At 42.7% G+C, this 19,103-nt stretch overlaps 1 protein-coding gene across 2 annotated transcripts in view; it reads right to left on the bottom strand.

The window, feature by feature from the left end:
* Positions 1-19,103, bottom strand: part of LOC139547052 (glypican-4-like) — an 88,970-nt gene that overhangs the window by 32,558 nt on the left and 37,309 nt on the right. For both annotated transcript variants that reach the window (XM_071356106.1, XM_071356108.1), the window contains exon 2: positions 3,867-4,025. In XM_071356106.1, coding sequence (XP_071212207.1) covers positions 3,867-4,025 — 159 coding nt within the window. The remainder of the gene's footprint in view (positions 1-3,866; positions 4,026-19,103) is intronic.

The raw sequence follows: 19,103 nt of genomic DNA, 5'->3' as shown, positions 1-19,103 counted from the left end.
CTGGCACCAACTTTTTCAGTTCCTGGCACCAACTTTTTCAGTTCCTGGCACCAACTTTTTCAGTTACTGGTACCAACTTTTTCAGTTCCTGGTACCAACTTTTTCAGTTCCTGGCACCAACTTTTTCAGTTCCTGGCACCAACATTTTCAGTTCCTGGCACCAACATTTTCAGTTCATGGCACCAGCACATAATTTGGTCGCACCATTTTTTTAAATATACAAACAATTATAATGGATCATGACCTGGCCTGTGTCCCGTAACGTGCCTGCATTCCATAAAGAACCAGGCTAATAATGACAAACGTTCTTTTAAATTAGCATGCCCTTTCATTGATTTGGATATATTTACTGTAACAGCATAGGAAATACATATATATGTGAAATTGTGTTTTTTACATTGGATAAAAGTAGAGACTCAGAGCTCCAAAATGGTATATCATACACTTGTGACGACCCTCCCACTCTGTCTACCGTATTCTCTCTCTTTGCTCTCGTTTCCTTATTAGGATGTCGGTGGGCGGAGTATGGAGGGTCGTCAGCTACATGGGAAACACCTGGGCCTGGGTGTGTCCCAGGATAAATAGACCTCTTCCACATTCATTGAGGAGACTCTCTCCATTCAGACACAGGCAGATTTCAGTTGTGGCATTGTTGTGGCTATTTGGTTTGTTTGCTTTGGCACCCCGTATTATCACATTTATGCAAGCAAAACACACACTTACACTACTGATTACACACACCATTGTTAATTGCATTTAGGTTACCTTAGTTAATAAATATATTTTGTTATTCCTTATCTCCCTTTTGTTACTGGCTTTGAGCCAGTTCGTGACACACTGCATTTGAGGAACAATGGGAAAGTAATTCTGCTTTGAATGTTGATAAACTTGTAATCTCACTTTTGAGAAAATCGCCTTTGAATGTTTTGGTATCTAGTGAAGAGCTCTTCTTTGTCTACACCAATTCAGCATTGTTCACACCCTCTTAAGCGTTAGCCCCACCCATCTCGTTTCGCTTTCAGGGCGTTCAGAGCCCACACTTGAGGCTCTGGCCGACGATTTAGTTACCTCTGATTAACATGAAAACAGCCTAACCAGCTCTGCTGGCAACAATTTCATTATGCTTTTTTACACACATTTATTACACTGGCCATATTCAAAGGGTGTTGTACGTACATCACGTAATGTTAGCTAACGAGCCAGCCAGCCAACATTAGCTAGTTAAACAACAATGAACAATGCCAACAATGCCACAGTCCTGGGAGCCAACCAACCATGTTCAATGTTAGCTAGCTAACATCAGGCTCTAACTAGAACAGCACACGTCTCTGGGATACAAAAAATAACAGCTAGGGAGCCAGGAAGCTAACATTAACTAGCTAGCTAGGTAAACAAAGTAAGTTCACACACGTCACATAACGAGCCAGCCAGCTAACGTTAGCCAGTTAAGCATTCTAGTACAGTTAAATAGTTCACACACACACACACACACACACACACACACGGGGACACAGCGGTCTAAGGCACTGCATCTCAGTGCAAGAGGCGTCACTACAGTCCCTTGTTCGAATCCAGGCTGTATCACATCCGGCCGTGATTGGGAGTCCCATAGGGCAGCGCACAATTGGCCCAGCGTCATCCGGCTTTGGCTGGAGTAGGCCGCAATTGTAAATAAGAATTTGTTCTTACATGACTTGCCTAGTTAAATAAAAGGTTACACACACACTGACCAAAAAGTTATTTTGTTGGCATGTACGTATGTCTCCATTACCAGTAAAACATCAAAACCTTTTTCTTTCACTTACTTGCTGTGCTGTTTCGTTTCATTCTCAACCAGGATTTCTATGGAATGCCGTTTGGGTCTTTGCGTGTCAAAAAAGAAACACATCAAATAACACTATTTGACGTGTCAAATAAGCTTGTTGACCAATCAGGAACTGAATATGACTGCTCGTCACATAATAATTTAACGTGTTCATACATTTTTTACGTAATTATCGAAAGCGTTCATTCAATTGTTTACGTAGTTATTTTATTACACATTGATTACACTATCACTCGTATTTCATATGTCACATCGATTCATCGATACGTATGCTATGATGCTGGTAAAGCTGTCAAGCGCACCTACAGTGCTTGTCATAAAAAAAAGCTAGCTAGCTCATGGATGCAAACAATGCTCTTCCCCAAAAACATAGCAAAACGACATAACCTATTTCAGTAGCTATAGTTAGATGGCTCCTAGCAATATAGTTATCTATCTAAAAGAACCCTAATTAGTTCTTATTTGGTTAATGGTGGTCAGACCCATATATGTGAAGCTAGCCACAATAAGGATAAGCAACAATAGTGGCCTTCAAAATAAAAGTATGACAATGACAGTGATGCAAATGAATACAAATAGTAGAATTATGCCATAATTGAATAGATCATGCTAAACGAGGTTGGAATGTTGTTATATAAAATCAACAAAAAACAATTTATAAAATTGACAAATCTGTTGAAATCACACTGGAGGTATTATACTTTAGAATTGCATTGGGGGCATACTTATTTCACTTGTGGATCAATGAGATGGGGTATCAGTCTACTCAGTGACACCCAGAGAACATTAGCGTCGTAGCGCTTATTACGGGACTCTGAAACAACTGTGAATTGAGCCACATTTGACAACCTATGTGTATTGAACACTATTCCTGAGGAAAAACAATACTGCGTGGATGTTTTTGAAGTCTGATAACTCTGAGGAGACAATAGCTTGGGTATTGAGTAGACTGATACCCCATTTCATTGATCCCCAATCCTTTACAGTGCAATATGAATGTCAATACACACAGTAGGGTGACTGGGGAGGGGATTTCACACGGTCACAGTTCCGCGATAAGAGCTACAACGCTATTATTTGCGTAAACTCTTCACAGTTGTGTTCTGTGGGTGTCAACGAGTAGACTGATACCCCATTTCATTGCTTCACATTCCAACCTTGTTTAACAGTATCTAGTTGAAATATGGCATGATTCCACCAATTGTAAAAGTGAGTTCACTTTCAAAGCAGAATTACATTCCCATTGTTCCTCAAATGCAGTGTATGGTATACCATTTTGTAGCTCTGAGTCTCTACTTTTATCCAATGTAAAAAACACAATTTCACATGCTACATAAGACCGAATCTAGGTGTTGAGTCACATATGTTCTTTCTGCAAAATCCTCAAGGGCAAAAATAAAAAATAAAGTAACAGGGAGGGCTGACTTCCCCCAGATCGCTGGGCCACTCGGGAGTCTTATACACACGGATTCTGTACTGTAGATATGTGGAAGTGATGGAGTATGGGCCTGAGGGCATACTGTTGTGAAATCTGTGAATGTACTGTAATGTTTTTAAAATTGTTTAACTACCTTAATTTTGCTGGACTCCAGGAAGATTAGCTGCTGCCTTGTATCCATAATAAATACAAAATTGTCCCGTTTCCATTTGTCAGTGACTCAGCATTGTCATATGTTCCCATGTCACCCACAATAGGGCAGGCAGTGGAAACCCGATCAGGATATTTACACACACACAAACACACAGAGAGATAGAACAGGAAGTGTGTTAAGGGAAAGAAGACTGGCTCTGGGTGAGTTTGTGGTCTGTCTGGGAGCATGTGTACCTCTCTCTCCCCAGAGTGTAGAGTAAGGCATGGGAGAGGGGATTGGCCAGAGAAGGGCAGTGACAGACGTTGAGAGACAGGTGGAATTGCCAACAGACAGGTAGACTGGGTGTCTCTGCTGCAGGCAGCCAGTGCACAGGCAGGTGGGACATAAATGGACTGATACAGTAGGAAGGTAGGTGTGTGTGTGGGCATGTGTCTCGATCTCTCCCTTACGATCAAATTGGCTGTGCCTCTGTTTGAAGGTGCTCTGTAGGTTGGAGCTGAGCTGGGAAATGGGGGCCTTCAGGTCTGAGTGGCTCTGCTGGCTCAGCTTTTCCTCCATCTCCAGGGTACAGCATGAGTAGCCCTGGGGACACACCTTTAGGGGGGCTCCTACAGGCACAGACGGGGGAGAGAAAATCCTGTTACACACTATACAGTCGTGGCCAAAAGTTGAGAATGACACAAATATTAATTTTCACAAAGTCTGCTGCCTCAGTTTGTATGATGGCAATTTGCATATGTTCCAGAATGTTATGAAGAGTGATCAGATGAATTGCAATTAAATGCAAAGTCCCTCTTTGCCATGCAAATTAACTGAATCCCCCAAAAAACATTTCCACTGCATTTCAGCCCTGCCACAAAAGAACCAGCTGACATCATGTCAGTGATTCTCTCGTTAACACAAGTGTGAGTGTTGACGAGGACAAGGCTGGAGATCACTCTGTCATTCTGATTGAGTTCGAATAACAGACTGGAAGCTTCAAAAGGAGGGCGGTGCTTGGAATTATTGTTCTTCCTCAATACATAATGCATAGTGCATTTAATGTAAAACATTTTATCCTTTTTTAGGACCTCAAGCACTTAATCGCTCAGCACTAGACAAATCAAAGAAAGTGACCTTCAAAATGTGATGTCATTTTATTGGAATTTTCAGCTGTTGTTGGTAAGTAAAGAATCTGCTAACTTCTGACATGACTTACCACATCTTTAAGTGAACAAGGAGCCTTGTGAATCAGCAGAAAATAAAGAATAATGTTCAAGAAATAAATATAGATTTTTTTCCCTATTTTTACTCCACAGTAAGCAACCCATTCTCTAATTTGCCTTAAACGGGCAGCCCAGTAATATAAATTTAACATATGGTGTCCCAGGCCTCCCACAAATCAAACTTTATTTGTCACATGCGCCAAATACAACAAGTGTAGACTTTACAGTGAAATGTTTACTTACAAGCCCTTAACCAACAGTGCAGTTCAAGAAGAGTTAAGAAAATATTTACCAAGTAGACTAAAATAAAAAGTAATAATAAAAAGTAACACAATAAGAATAACGAGGCTATATACAGGGGGCACCGGTACCGAGTCAGTGTGTGGGTGTAGAGGTTAGTTGAAGTCATTTGTACATTTAGGTGGGGGTGAAGTGACTATGCATAGATAATAAACAACGAGTAGCAGCAGCTTACAAAAGGGAGGGGGGATTCCATGTAAATTGTCCGGTGGCGATTTTATTAAATTGTTCAGAAGCCTTATGGCTTGTTGAGGAAGCTTTTGGTCCTAGACTTGGCGCTCCGGTACCGCTTGCCGTGTGGTAGCAGAGAAAACTGTCTATAACTTGGGTGACTGGAGTCAGACACTTTTATGGGCTTTCCTCTGACACCGCCTATTGTATAGGTCCTGGATGGCAGGGAGCTTGGTGATGTACTGGGCCGTTCGCACTACACTCTGTAGCGCCTTACGGTCAGATGCCGAGCAGTTGCCATACCAGGCGGTGATGCAACCGGTTAGGATGCTCTCGATGGTGCAGCTGTAGAACTTTTTGAGGATATGGGGACCCATGCCAAATATTTTCAGTCTACTGAGGGGGAAAAGGTTTTGTCGTGCCCTCTTCACGACTGTCTTGGTATGTTTGGACCATGATAGTTCATTGGTGATGTGGACACCAAGGAACTTAAAACTCTCGACCCGCTCCACTACAGTCCGTCGATGTTAATTGGGTCCTGTTTGGCCTGCCTTTTCCTGTAGTCCACGATCAGCTCCTTTGTCTTGATCACATTGAGGGAGAGGTTATTGTTCTGGCACCACACTACCAGTTCTCTGACCTCCTCCCTATAGGCTGTCTCATCGTTGTCGGTGATCAGGCCTACCACTGTTGTGTCGTCAGCAAACTTAATGATGGTGTTGGAGTTGTGTTTGACCATGCAGTTGTGGGTGAACAGGGATACAGGAGGGGACTAAGTACACACCCCTGAGGGGCCCCGGTGTTAAGGATCAGCGTGGCAGACGTATTGTTGCCTAATCTTACCACCTGGGGGCGGCCCATCAGGAAGTCCAGGATCCAGTTGCAGAGGGAGGTGTTTAGTCCCAGGGTCCTTAGCTTAGTGATGAGCTTCGTGGGCACTATGGTGTTGAACGCTAAGCTGTAGTCAATGAACAGCATTCTCATATAGGTGTTCCTTTTGTCCGTAGGTACAGAAGGGTAACTCAAAAAGTTTACCCTGGAAAACCATCTATCCAAAAAAAAAAAAAAAAAAAAGTTTAATTTAATGCGAGTGATTTATTCTCCTCAAAGTGACGTCTGATAGCAACCATCAGTCCAAACGTTATATGGCGAGCTCCTGCAGCTGTTGCTCATGTGGGAGTAATAGACACACACACTGACAGGAGGTGGGGTGGACTGATGAAGACAGGCTTGAGCCGGGGAGAGAAGTTGGAGCGCGGATGTTAAACGGGCTTAGCCTATAAACTTCCACCCTGAAGAAGGCACAGTGATGCCGAAACATTGGTGATTTCATGATAAATGACTGGGAGTTTATATATGGAGTGTGCAACTCTGTTTTTATAGTTTATTTGCCGTTAGTCAGCACCTCCACACAAAATCATTTCTGGGTGTGCACCAGAAACGAGCTTAGCCTGACAATTTTAGCAATTTCTTAGCGCTGACATCCAATCTGGAGACGTCAGTCACTCTCCTCTTCTAACCCACGGAATCATTTGAAATCAAACCAAGCCCTCTGCTCTGATGTACAGAACAATTGACAAGTTTGACAAAGAGTAGTCAAAGTGGACTCAACTTCAAATTATCGCCGGGGTTGGAGTGGCGCTGCAGCACGGTGGGTAGGAGAGGCGAAGAGGCTGAACGCGAAGTTGCAGCTGCGATAACGTTTTCTTTATCTTTTCAAAAAGGAGGCTGTTGGAATTCGGGAAGAACACAGGGGTTCTTTCACTCCGCCCAGGCTCCCAAATGGCATGTTTGGGTTTTCCCCAACAGTGCTCCGCTCGCTCAGTCAGCGACTCTGGCCCTTCCCGTCTGGGCTGTCTCAACGTATTGTTAATAGTTAGAATAGTACAATACACAAGGTGCAATTTCGAAATTTGGTTGTGGAACAGCAGTTTTTATTTTGTTATGTCAGTCACTCAATTAGCCCATGTCAGCGATTTTATTTATTTATTGTTAAGTTAGTCAAGCAGCCAGCTATCTAAACTTGTAGTAGTCATTGTCGAATTACAGACCGGGGGGGGCCCATTGATTGTTAGTCACGCTCACTCTGATATTATATAAAAAACTGACAACATTCTCGCCACCCTATGGCAAAATGTGTAGAATTGCAGGAAACGAGCTGTAAAACTGCAAAATCTTCTCTCCGACCCATGGCAAAATGTGTATAATTGCAGCAAATTTGCTTTAAAACTTTTTTCTCTCTCCGCTGTCGAAACGGCAGACGCTAAAATGCTTTTTAGAGTCAAAAGCTTGATGTAATTATTGTGTCCTAGGAATATGGGACCAAATAATAATTCTGAAACCATAAACAGGCTGTATATCCTAGGCCTATTCTTGATAACTTCTTCAGCAAAACAGAATGATCAACCGTATCGAAAGCCATTGTCAGGTCAATGAACAAGGCAGCACAGCTCATTTTTAGCATCCAAAGCATTGACAAGATGATTAACAATTAGTGTGGTTGCTCTGGTAGTACCATGCCCAGGCCTGATTGGTTTATATTAAAAATACAATTACCAAATAAAAAGGAACGAAACTTGTACCTTAACCAAGGATTCAAAAATCTTAGCTAAACAAGGTAGTCTTGAAATGTGGTGACAGTTGTCAAGATCATTTCTATCCCCACCCGTATAGAGTGGCAGCACATATGCAGATTTCCATGCTTTTGGAATACTTCCTGATAACAACGTTGAATTAAAAATGTGGGCTACTGAGCCAGCAATATGGGAGCGCTCCAGTCAATGTTGAGTAAGGACGTGCACGCATAAAAGTAGGCCTATAGGCTACTTGGCCTGACGCAAATGTATGCATATAAATGTGCCATTTAGGTATCTGATATATCTGATTGGCTTAACGCACCACTACAAATGACCCGTGGAGCCTCACATGGCCTGTCTGCAACGAACTTGAAACATTGTATCAACTGTATCAACACAAATGCACATTTGTGGCCTGCTGGAGGTCATTTTGCAGGGCTCTGGCAGTGCTCCTCCTTGCACAAAGGCGGAGGTAGCGGTCCTGCTGCTGGGTTGTTGCCCTCCTACGGCCTCCTCCACGTCTCGATGATGTACTGGCCTGTCTCCTGGTAGCGCCTCCATGCTCTGGACACTACGCTGACAGACACAGCAAACCTTCTTGCCACAGCTCGCATTGATGTGCCATCCTGGATGAGCTGCACTACCTGAGCCACTTGTGTGGGTTGTAGACTCCGTCTCATGCTACCACTAGAGTGAGAGCACCGCCAGCATTCAAAAGTGACCAAAACATCAGCCAGGAAGCATAGGAACTGAGAAGTGGTCTGTGGTCACCACCTGCAGAATCACTCCTTTATTGGGGGTATCTTGCTAATTGCCTATAATTTCCACCTTTTGTCTATTCCATTTGCACAACAGCATATGAAATTTATTGTCAATCAGTGTTGCTTCCTAAGTGGACAGTTTGATTTCACAGAAGTGTGATTGACTTGGAGTTACATTGTGTTGTTTAAGTGTTCCCTTTATTTTTTTGAGCAGTGTAGTTCCTCAAAGTATTTAAAAAATCTTTCCTGCTCTCTCCCTTTCAATAACCACTCAGCGTGAAAGGGAAAATGTCATGCTCTGATCGGGTGGAAACGTCATAAAAAAGTCTTCTTATCAGTGCTGGACTTGGATTGAAATAAGTTCCGGTACTCATTTTGGGTTCTGGTACTGTTTATATTTAGGTGAGCTAATATTCTATAAGTGGAACAGGAGCTCAAGCAGCAGAACATTTGAGGTGCCGGTACTCAGCTCCGGTGAGTTCCTGCCGAAGTCAAGCACTGCTTTTCATCCCTTGCGCAAATAGCCTACAGCGGTGTCTGTCTCGAGCTCACTGGCGTGGGAAACTGAGGGCCCAGAATATTTTTGAAAATGTTGCCAGTTCGCTAGCGCAAGCTTCAGGCCGACCCAAGTTAATAGTTGATACAATGTTTCAAGTTCGTTGCAGACAGGCCATGTGTAGCCAATGTGATTTATAGGATATTTATTTGTATCAGCATATGTTCTACCTGCAGGCTGCAATGTTTTTATTTGTTGGCTTTATGTAGGCTATTTTTACATAGTTGGCAATGGCAAGAGAAGTTACTTTTAGGTGTATCATTTTCATTTAGATAGGATTTTGATAAACCACATGACAATGAATTTGAGATATGAAGACGTTATAAATTAAATTCAACTTTCACGAAAAAGTGCATATGACAACCATAACTGTCAGGCAGATTGGTAGAAATTGGAAAAGGAACAACCAGTGTTGCCAACTCCTCAGTAAGGAAAGTAGCTATTGGCTGTCCTAAAAGTCACAAAATGACGTCATCGCATAATTGGCCATGTGCATGTAATTGTGATGGACGCTGTAGGAGAGAGGAATAATGTCCTGGGAGAGAAAAAGTGAGTAAACACCCTAAATATGTTTAGAACTACAAATGAACTTTCTTCTGTCGATTCTTGTTTTTTTTAATGTCACAATTCCAACCCTCCTCCTTTACCCGGGCTTGGGACAGACAAAAGTGACCCAAAAGAGACACTCTGGCGGAGTTATAGTTTATTTATTTTTTTGTTTAGTTTTTTACATTTACATCCCGCCCATCAGCCAGCGGCGGCGGCCAGGAGCCCGTGACGCTCGTTCACGTGAGAGCGAGCTCTGTTCCATTGCTTTGCTGAAGACAAAGGAATTCTCCGGTTGGAACATTATTGAAGATTTATGTTAAAAACATTCTGAAGATTGATTCTATACTTCGTTTGACATGTTTCTACGGACTGTAATATGACTTTTCGTCTGAAATTTTGCCTGGACCTGCCCGCGCGTCGTGAGTTTAGATTGTGTACTGAACGTGCGAACCAAAAGGAGTAATTTGGACATAAATGATGGACTTTATGGAACAAATCAAACATTTATTGTGGAACTGGGATTCCTGGGAGTGCATTCTGATGATCATCAAAGGTAAGTGAATATTTAAAATGCTATTTCTGACTTCTGTTGACTCCAACATGGCGGATATCTCTTTGGGTTGATTTGTCGTCTGAGCGCTGTACTCAGCTTTTTGCATGGTTTGCTTTTTCCGTAAAAAAAAATAGAAATCTGACACAGCAGTTGCATTAAGGAGAAGTATATCTTTAAATTTGTGAATAACACTTGTATCTTTTATCAATGTTTATTATGAGTATTTCTGTGATTTGACGTGGCTCTGTGAAAATTCATGGGATGTTTTGGAGACAAAGCCAAATGTAAACTGAGATTTTTGGATATAAATATGGACTTGATCGAACAAAACATACATGTATTGTGTAACATGTTGTCCCGGGAGTGTCATCTGATGAAGAATATCAAAAGGTTAGTGATTCATTTTATCAATATTTCTGCTTTTTGTGACTCCTCTCTTTGGTTGTAAAATCGCTGTATGCTTTCTGTGACTAGTTGCTGACCTAAACATAATGATATGTTCTGCTTTCGCCGAAAAGCCTTTTTGAAATCGGGCACTGTGGTTGGATTAACGAGAATTTTATCTTTAAAATGGTGTCTAATACTTGTATGTTTGAGAAAATTGAATTATGAGATTTCTGTTGACTGAATTTGGCGCCCTGCAATTTCATTGGCGAGGGGTTCCGCTAGTGGAACGGGGTTCCACCGGACACCTCCCTCCTGGGATCAAGTCCAAATCGACCCACCCACCCACACACACACACACCGAGAGGGCGAAAGCGAGAGAGAAGTTGGCAACCACTACCTAACCACATCACTGTTCAACACATAGCTCTTTGTACCAGCATGATTAGAGACCCAAAGTAAGCAGTGGGAGTGCGCGCACACACACACACACACCTCCTTTAAGTGAAACAGAGATTCAGACTTTACTCCACCAAGGCGCCTGCTTGCGTGCCCACAGTACAGGGACACAATCTAACGGGCTTTCTCCCTGTGGAAAATGTTCATAATAAGGGGTGCAACTTTTGATTTAGAAGTGGGGGGGGGGACATAACCTGTCGGGCAGTTTGGGGGACCTCCCCAATCATTTTTTGGGGCATCTAAAGCTAATTTCTTGCATTTCTACATCATCTAATTTGACCGAAAGCCCTTCCAACCGTCTATTTAGAACATCAGAAAGCAAGCAAAAAATGCCCACAGTGATGAAGCTAGGTAAGAGGTTATTATGTTTAAGTGACTAATAAGACTTAGCTAAAGGTAATTCACTAATCAATGTTGTGTTGCACCTTTTTTTTTTTAATATTTTATTTTTGCATTTTCCAATTAACAACATTCAAGACAAACGTGAAAAGATATTAGACAACAATAGGACAAAGTGACAGTAACAGATGAGCGTAACAAAAAGTAAAAATCAAACAAATTATAATTATATATACAAACAAACATACAATAAAAAAAGATTATAATGAGACATTGGATCATATGGTCACCTGCCGTAGGTTACATATTATACATTACGTGTGAAACATTATATAAGGATAATATAGAGATTCATTCAATGTGATGTGGGGGGAGATTCTCCATATAGTCAATAAAAGGTTGCCAAATTCTGTAAAATGTATTTAACTTATTCCTCAAGCGGTAAGTGATTTTCTCCAGTGGGAAACAACTATTAACTTCTGATAGCCACATTGCAACTGGCAGGGGGGAATCCAATTTCCATTTCAAGGCAATACATTTCTTGGCAATCGCTAGCAATATTTCTGTTAGCTTTATAGTATGGCTTTGCCTAAGATTGGTGTTAGTAAAGTTGCCCAGTAGACAGACCTCCGGGTCTAAAGGGAATGCAACCCCATGAATTGAGGATATGGTATCGCATACCCCCTGCCAGAAACCGTGTAGTTTTGAACACTGCCAAGTGGAATGGAGGAATGTTCCTTCATCTGAGCCACATCTAAAACATAGGGAGGAGATATCAGTGTTGAACTTGTGCAGTCTAGATGGCGTGATATAGAGCTGATGGAGGAAATTAAACTGGATCAGTCTGTATCTGGAGTTCAGTGTGGATGTGACACCATTCCTGCATAGGTCACTCCATAGACCCTCATCAAGATCAATACCCAGATCTTTTTCCCATCTAAGTCGGGGTTTATCTAGCCCGGTCAGTGTTAGTCCTGACATAAGAGCATCGTAAACACGGGAAATGGTCTTGAACAGTGGTTGGTCTGCGTGGCAGAGTTGTTCAATAGGTGACATCTTAGGTAGGTTCCATTGTCCCTTGAGAGACACCCTAATAAAGTTTCGTAGTTGTAGGTAGCTAAAGAAGTCCCTGTTAGGCAAGTGGTATTTCTGTTTCAGCTGATCAAAAGACATAAGAACTCCCTCCTCGTAACAATGTTCCAGAAGAGTGATCCCCTTATCAGACCATGGTCTAAAGTTACTATTCTGGAAAAACATAGGAATCAATCTATTGTTCCATAAAGGGGTTTTAGGGGAAAGGAATCCCCCTCGTCCGAACAGCTCTTGCAGTTTGCACCATGTCAGGACAGAATGTATGATTAAAGGGTTGTCTGTGATGGTTTTAATAGATTTTCTGTCCCATTTGTAAAACAATTCTGCCCCAGTGTCATCGTTTACCTCAAGCTTTTCAATGTTCAACCATGAGGGAGAGGGACCCTTATCAAACCTCTGAGCCAGAAACCTCGACTGTGCTGCCCAGTAGTACATTCTAAAATTGGGGAGGTTTAAGCCTCCTTGACTGTAATCCAGGGTCAGTTTATCCAGGCCAACCCTAGGGGTTTTGCCGTGCCAGATAAACCGTCTGGTCATCTTGTCGAGAGAGGAAAAGAATGCTGCGGGGACAGGGATAGGGAGAGATTGAAACAGATATAGAAATCTGGGCAGGACATTCATTTTAATTACATTGATTCTACCCAGTAGAGTGAGAGGTAAGTCCATCCATTTACAAAGGTCACCCTCCACCTTTTGTAACAAACTGGCCAGATTGAGTTTATAGAGGTTGTTCAGGTTACCATCCACCATTATGCCCAAATATGTGAAGCCCATAGGCGACCATCTAAAAGGAAACTTGTGCTTGATGGTATGATGGTCAAAGACAGACAACGGTAAGATTTCGCTTTTATCTAAATTGACCTTATATCCAGAGAAAGAACTATAACACTGTAGCAGGATCTGCAAGTGAGAGAGGGAGTGTTCTGGGTTTGTTAGAAATAAGATAAGGTCGTCCGCAAAGAGTGATAATTTATGGGTATGGGGGCCCACCTCAAAGCCATGTATGTCAGGGCACGTTCTAATAGCCTCAGCCAACGGTTCGATGGCGAGGGCAAAGAGGTGGGGGCTAATTGGGCAACCTTGTCTGTTCCCCCTATAGAGAGGGAAAGAGGAGGAAGTAATCCCGTTGGTAGCAATCCTAGCTTTAGGAGATTTGTAGAGTGATTTTATCAAATTTACAAACACGGTGCCTAAACCAAACTTTTCCAAGACGCGAAAGAGGTATGGCCATTCAACCCTATCAAAGGCCTTTTCAGCATCGAGGGAGACTGCGACACTAGGTATTTTGTTTTTGTTAGCAAGGTGAATTATATCAAAGAACCTTCTGAGATTATTGGAGGACAATCTATTAATTATGAAGCCAGTCTGATCTGGGTTGACCAACAGGGGAAGACATGACTCCAGTCTCTTAGATAGCATCTTGGTGACCAGCTTACAATCTGTGTTAAGGAGAGAGATTGGTCTATATGAGGCGCACTTTAGTGGATTTTTCCCTTTCTTGTGGATTACAGTAATCACTGCTTGAGAGAAAGACTCTGGAAAGTAGTTGTCTTCCCTGGCTTTTTTAAGTACCTCCATAAGGTAGGGGACCAACAGCTCCCTAAATTCTTTATAGAACTCTGGAGGGAAGCCATCCTCCCCAGGAGATTTATTAGAAGGTAAGGATTTAATGGCCTCCAACAATTCAGGAACTGAGAAGTGTTCACTCAGGCGCTCGCTGTCTTCCCCTGACAGGCATGGGAGGTTGAGAGAGGAGAGAAAGGAGTCGATCTCTGATAGATCATCGCTTGATTGGGAAGTGTAGAGGTCTTCATAGTATTTCTTAAAAGTATTATTAATTTCAGTAGGGTCGAAAGATATCTCATTAGTAAGAGTTTCTATAGCATTAATTGTCCTCTTACTTTCCTCTGCTTTCAGTTGCCATGCCAATACTTTGTGAGCTTTCTCTCCAAGCTCGTAATAACGCTGTTTTGATTTAGTGATGGCCCTCTCAGCTTGATATGTGTTCAGAATATTATATTTCAGTTTTTTATTTACCAAAAGCCTGTATAGATCTTTAGTCGGGCCTCTTTGGTAGGTTTTCTCTAGCTCTGAGATTTCAGATTCAAGGGCACTCAGTTCCGCACCGTGTTTTCTCTTCAGCCCTTTAGTATAGGAAATGATCTGTCCCCTCAGATAGGCCTTCAATGTGTCCCAAAGAATGAAACTGTCAGGAGCGGAGGGTTTGTTTGTCAAAGTGAAAATATTGATCTGCTCTTTGATGAATGCACAAAATTCAGGTTGCTTTAGGAGTGTAGAATTTAGTCTCCATCTATATGCTCCATTTACCTTGGTAGGAATGGAGATTGATAATACCAGGGGAGAATGGTCACTAAGCAATCTGGGGAGATACTCAACATCTAACACTCTATGAAACAGTTGTGTCGATATTAAAAAGTTATCTATGCGTGTGTGTGTCTTATGTGGGTGTGAATAAAAAGAGTAGTCCCTATCCTGTGGGTGCAACTGTCTCCAGATGTCTAGTAAATTGAGATCTTTCATGAATGACATGGTGAGTTTGCCGGCTTTGGTAAGAAGTGAGGGTTTATCAGAGGACCTATCAAGAACTGTATCTAAACAAAAATTAAAATCTCCTCCAACCAGTAACCATCCTGGTGGTGCTTGAGCAACCTGAAGGAAGACATTCTGAATAAACATATGGTCATCGAAGTTAGGAGCATAGATATTCAATAGGGTCCAAGACTCTGAAAACATATGCCCCTGCACCAAAACAAACCTGCCAGAGGGATCAGAGATGGTGTTGTTGACGCAGAAGGGGATGTGTCTACTTATCAAAATTGCAGTTCCTCTTGCTTTGGAGTTAAAAGAGGACGCAAAAACTTGTCCTACCCATTCCCTCTTCAATTTCTTGTGTTCACTGGCTGTGAGATGTGTTTCTTGTAAAAACACAATGTCAGCCTTTAATTTCTTAAGGTATGTATAGACTCTCTTCCTTTTAATCGGGCTGTTAAGACCTTTTACGTTGAATGTGACATATTTTAGTGGATTAAGCATAGTTGGGTTTCAAATATGTAACTGAATGGAATTCTATCATATGTAGATAGTTAGGAAATGTTTCAACTTTGGTTTGAACACAGAAGTGACCTATGTGTCTCTTTAGGAAGGAAACAATAAACATAGAAAAAAGGGGGAAAAAATTAAGAATCCCACCCACCCCGATTGTTAGACTAAAACCACAATCCCAACAATCAAACATGAATACACTTGTAGAGATACGTTGCTGCTCGCTTTCCATCTTGCTCTTACTAGCTAAACCTTGGCGTAAACTAAAACCTGCGAGCTCTCTAAATTGAAAACAAACGTTGTGAATAGACATTTATGGCTGAATATTTACTGCCCACGGTAAGGGCTGCTTGAGTCTCTTTTCGAAAGATTAACATAAATGAGGGGGAAAGCAGTGGGCCTAAACCCACTTATTTGCTTCGCCCAGTAATATGGACTAAACCAAAATATACTCTCCTGTAAATGTAATAGAACTCACCCCGGAAAGATACGGTTAGTTGAAAATGTACAAATCAATTATAGCGACCGGAGGATATCAGCGGTTCAGTCCGGATAAGAGAAAACAAACAAACTGCATCTTATCCCCCAAAGAGACCGTCCTGGCTCAGACGTTGCTCAGTTCTTTGAGAAAAGTGTACACTTCTCCCGGTGTGTTGAAGAGATGGCTTCGGCCTTTGTACTGAACTTTCATCCGCGCAGGGTGGATGAGGTAGCCGATGATGTTCTTCTCCTTCAGTGCTTTGGCGGCAGGTCTGAACTGCTTGCGACGTCTTGCGAGATCCGCGCTCATATCCGGGAAAAGGCTGACCCTCTTGCCATCAATGGTTATGTCCCCTTTGGCTTTTGCGAGTTGCAGTACCTTCTCTCTGTCTTGGAAACGGAGGAACCTGATCAGGACGGCCCGTGGGGGCTCATCTGGCCGGGGTTTCGGCGCTGATGTTCTGTGGGCGCGTTCGATTTCCAGTGGCTTGGTGAAGTTGATTGTGCCTAGGACATCCGGGATCCATTGAGTGAAGAAACGGGCCGGGTCACGGCCCTCGCTGTCCTCTTTCAATCCCACCACACGGATATTACTACGTCTGCTCTGGTTCTCCATCTGATCTACCTTGTTTTTGAGGTAGGCATTGTCCTTTTGCAGTTGTATCAAGACCTGGTCATGTCGAGCGATGGTGTCTTCAACTGTGCTAATGCGCAACTCTGCCTCAGTCGTTCTCAAAAGGAGATCATTCATGGAGGATTTCAGGTCGTCGATGGAAGAATGGAGTTCAGCCGTTCTCTTATCGATTTTCATAGAAAGACCTTTGTTACCGTCCTGAATTTCCCGGAGGAGAGTAGCCAGCATGTCGGCAGGCTCGCAAGGGGCCGAGAGCAACAGTCTGGAACTGTCGTTTGAGTTATGAGGGCTAATGCTAATCTTGCTAGCGTTATCGTTATCTTGGGAATCAACGACGTTTTGGTCGTTCTTCTTGCCTCTCGGTCGGCGGTCCATGGCTCTTTGGGAAGTTAAGTACTTGACAATTTATCAGCCGATGTTAGAATATTGTTTCAACGTTGTTATTTAGGTAATAATAGAATAACTTTGAAGAGCTCGGTTTGTCAACGTCTGCTCAGCTCCGCGGCATCACGTCCACCGTTGTGTTGCACCTTTAACCAATAGACCAACAAATGAACTCTTAAAATAATCTTTGTTAAGACATCCTACATATCAAATTTCAGCCAGACCGCCCAGCCAACCCGAATTGCCTGCAGGCCCGACCCCCACCATATTTTGGAATCAAAAGTTATTATTATTATTTTTTTTAAATAAACACACGCCTACACATATACACAAAAGTATTTGGACACCCCTTCAAATTTGTAGATTCGGCTATTTCAGCCACAACCGTTGCTGCCAGGTGTATAAAATCGAGCACACATCCATGCAATCTCCATAGACAAACATTGGCAGTCAAATGGCCTTACTGAAGAGCTCAGTGACATTCAGCGTGGCACCGTTATAGGACGCCACCTTTCCAATGAGCCAGTTCGTCAAATGTATGCCTTGCTAGAGTTGCTCTGGTCAACTGTAAGTGCTGTTATTGTGAAGTGGAAACGTGTAGGAGCAACAAAGGCTCAGCCACAAAGTGTTCTTTGGAGTGATGCTTCATGCGTCACTATCTGGCAGTTCGACGGACGAATCTGGGTTTCGCTACCTGCCCGAATGAATAGTGCCAACTGTAAAGTTTGGTGGAGGAGGAATAATGTTCAGGGTCTGTTTTTCATGGTTCGGGCTAGGCCCCTTAGTTGAAGGGAAAACGTAAAACGTAAATGGTACAGCATATACAGTAATGCCATTCTAGACGATTCTGTGCTTTCAACTTTGTGGTAACAGTTTGGGGAAGACCCTTTCCTGTTTCAGCATGACAATACCCCTTGCACAAAGCGAGGTCCACAAAATGGTTTATTGAGATCTGTGTTAGAAATTGGCTTGGACAGAAAGAGCACTGATCTCAACCCCATCAAACACATTTGGGATGAATTAGAAAACGCCAACTGCTAGCCAGGCCTATTTGCCAAATATCAGTGCCCAACCTCGCTAATGTTTTTGTGGCTGAATGGAATCAAGTCCCCGCAGCAATGTTCCAACATCTAGTGGACAGCCTTCCAAGAAGAGTGGAGGCTGTTGTAGCAGCAACATTTGTATTTTGTATTTATTATGGATCCCCATTAGCTGCAGCAAAATTAAGGCAGTTATACAATTTTAAAAACATTACAATACATCCGCAGACCTCACACCACACTGTGCCCCCTCAGGCCCCTACTCCACCACATATCTACAGTAGAAAATCCATGTGTGTATTTTTATTTTTTTTACCTGTATTTAAATAGGCAAGTCAGTTAAGAGCAAATTATTATTTACAATGACACGGCCTACAAAGGCCAAATCCGGACGACGCTGGGCCAATCGTGCCCCGCCTTATGGGACTCCCAATCACAGCCGGTTGTGATACAACCTGGATTCGAACCAGGGTGTCTGTAGTGACACCTCTAGCACTGAGATGCAGTGCCACTCGGGAGCCCAAAATATAGTGCGTATGTGTATATTGTGTATGTTACCGTGTGTATGAATGTGTCTGTGCCTATGCTGGTGTTGCTTCACAGTCCACACTTCCATTAGGTCTAGTTTTTCTGCTTGCATCAGTTACTTTATGTGGAATAGAGTTTCATGTAATCATGGCTTTCTGTAGTACTGTGCTCCTCCCATAGTCTGTTCTGGACCTCAACAGGTTCTACAGCTGCACCATCGAGAGCATCCTGACTGGTTGCATCACTGCCTGGAATCACTGGGGCCAAGCTTCCTGCCTTCCAGGACCTCTATACCAGGCGGTGTCAGAGGAAGGCCCTAAAATGGTCAAATATTCCAGCCACCCGAGTCATAAACTGTTCTCTCTGCTACCACATGGCAAGCAATTCCGGAGGCTTCTAAAAAGCTAGTACCCCAAAGCCATAAGACTCCTGAACATTTAATCAAATGCCTACCCAGCCTATTTGCATTGCCTCCCCCTCTTTCACGCTGCTGCTACTCTGTTATTATCTATGCATAGCCACTTTAATAACTCGACCTACATGTACATATGTGGAGAAGCGGCATCTGCCAGTACCCCTTCGTCAGGTCCTGGGTGCTGACGTATCTTGCCT

This window comes from Salvelinus alpinus, chromosome 20 (genome assembly GCF_045679555.1).
Source record: "Salvelinus alpinus chromosome 20, SLU_Salpinus.1, whole genome shotgun sequence".
Classification (NCBI taxonomy): domain Eukaryota; kingdom Metazoa; phylum Chordata; class Actinopteri; order Salmoniformes; family Salmonidae; genus Salvelinus; species Salvelinus alpinus.
The sequence above is the reverse complement of the archived record's forward strand: the minus strand, read 5'-3'. Positions and strand labels throughout refer to the sequence as shown.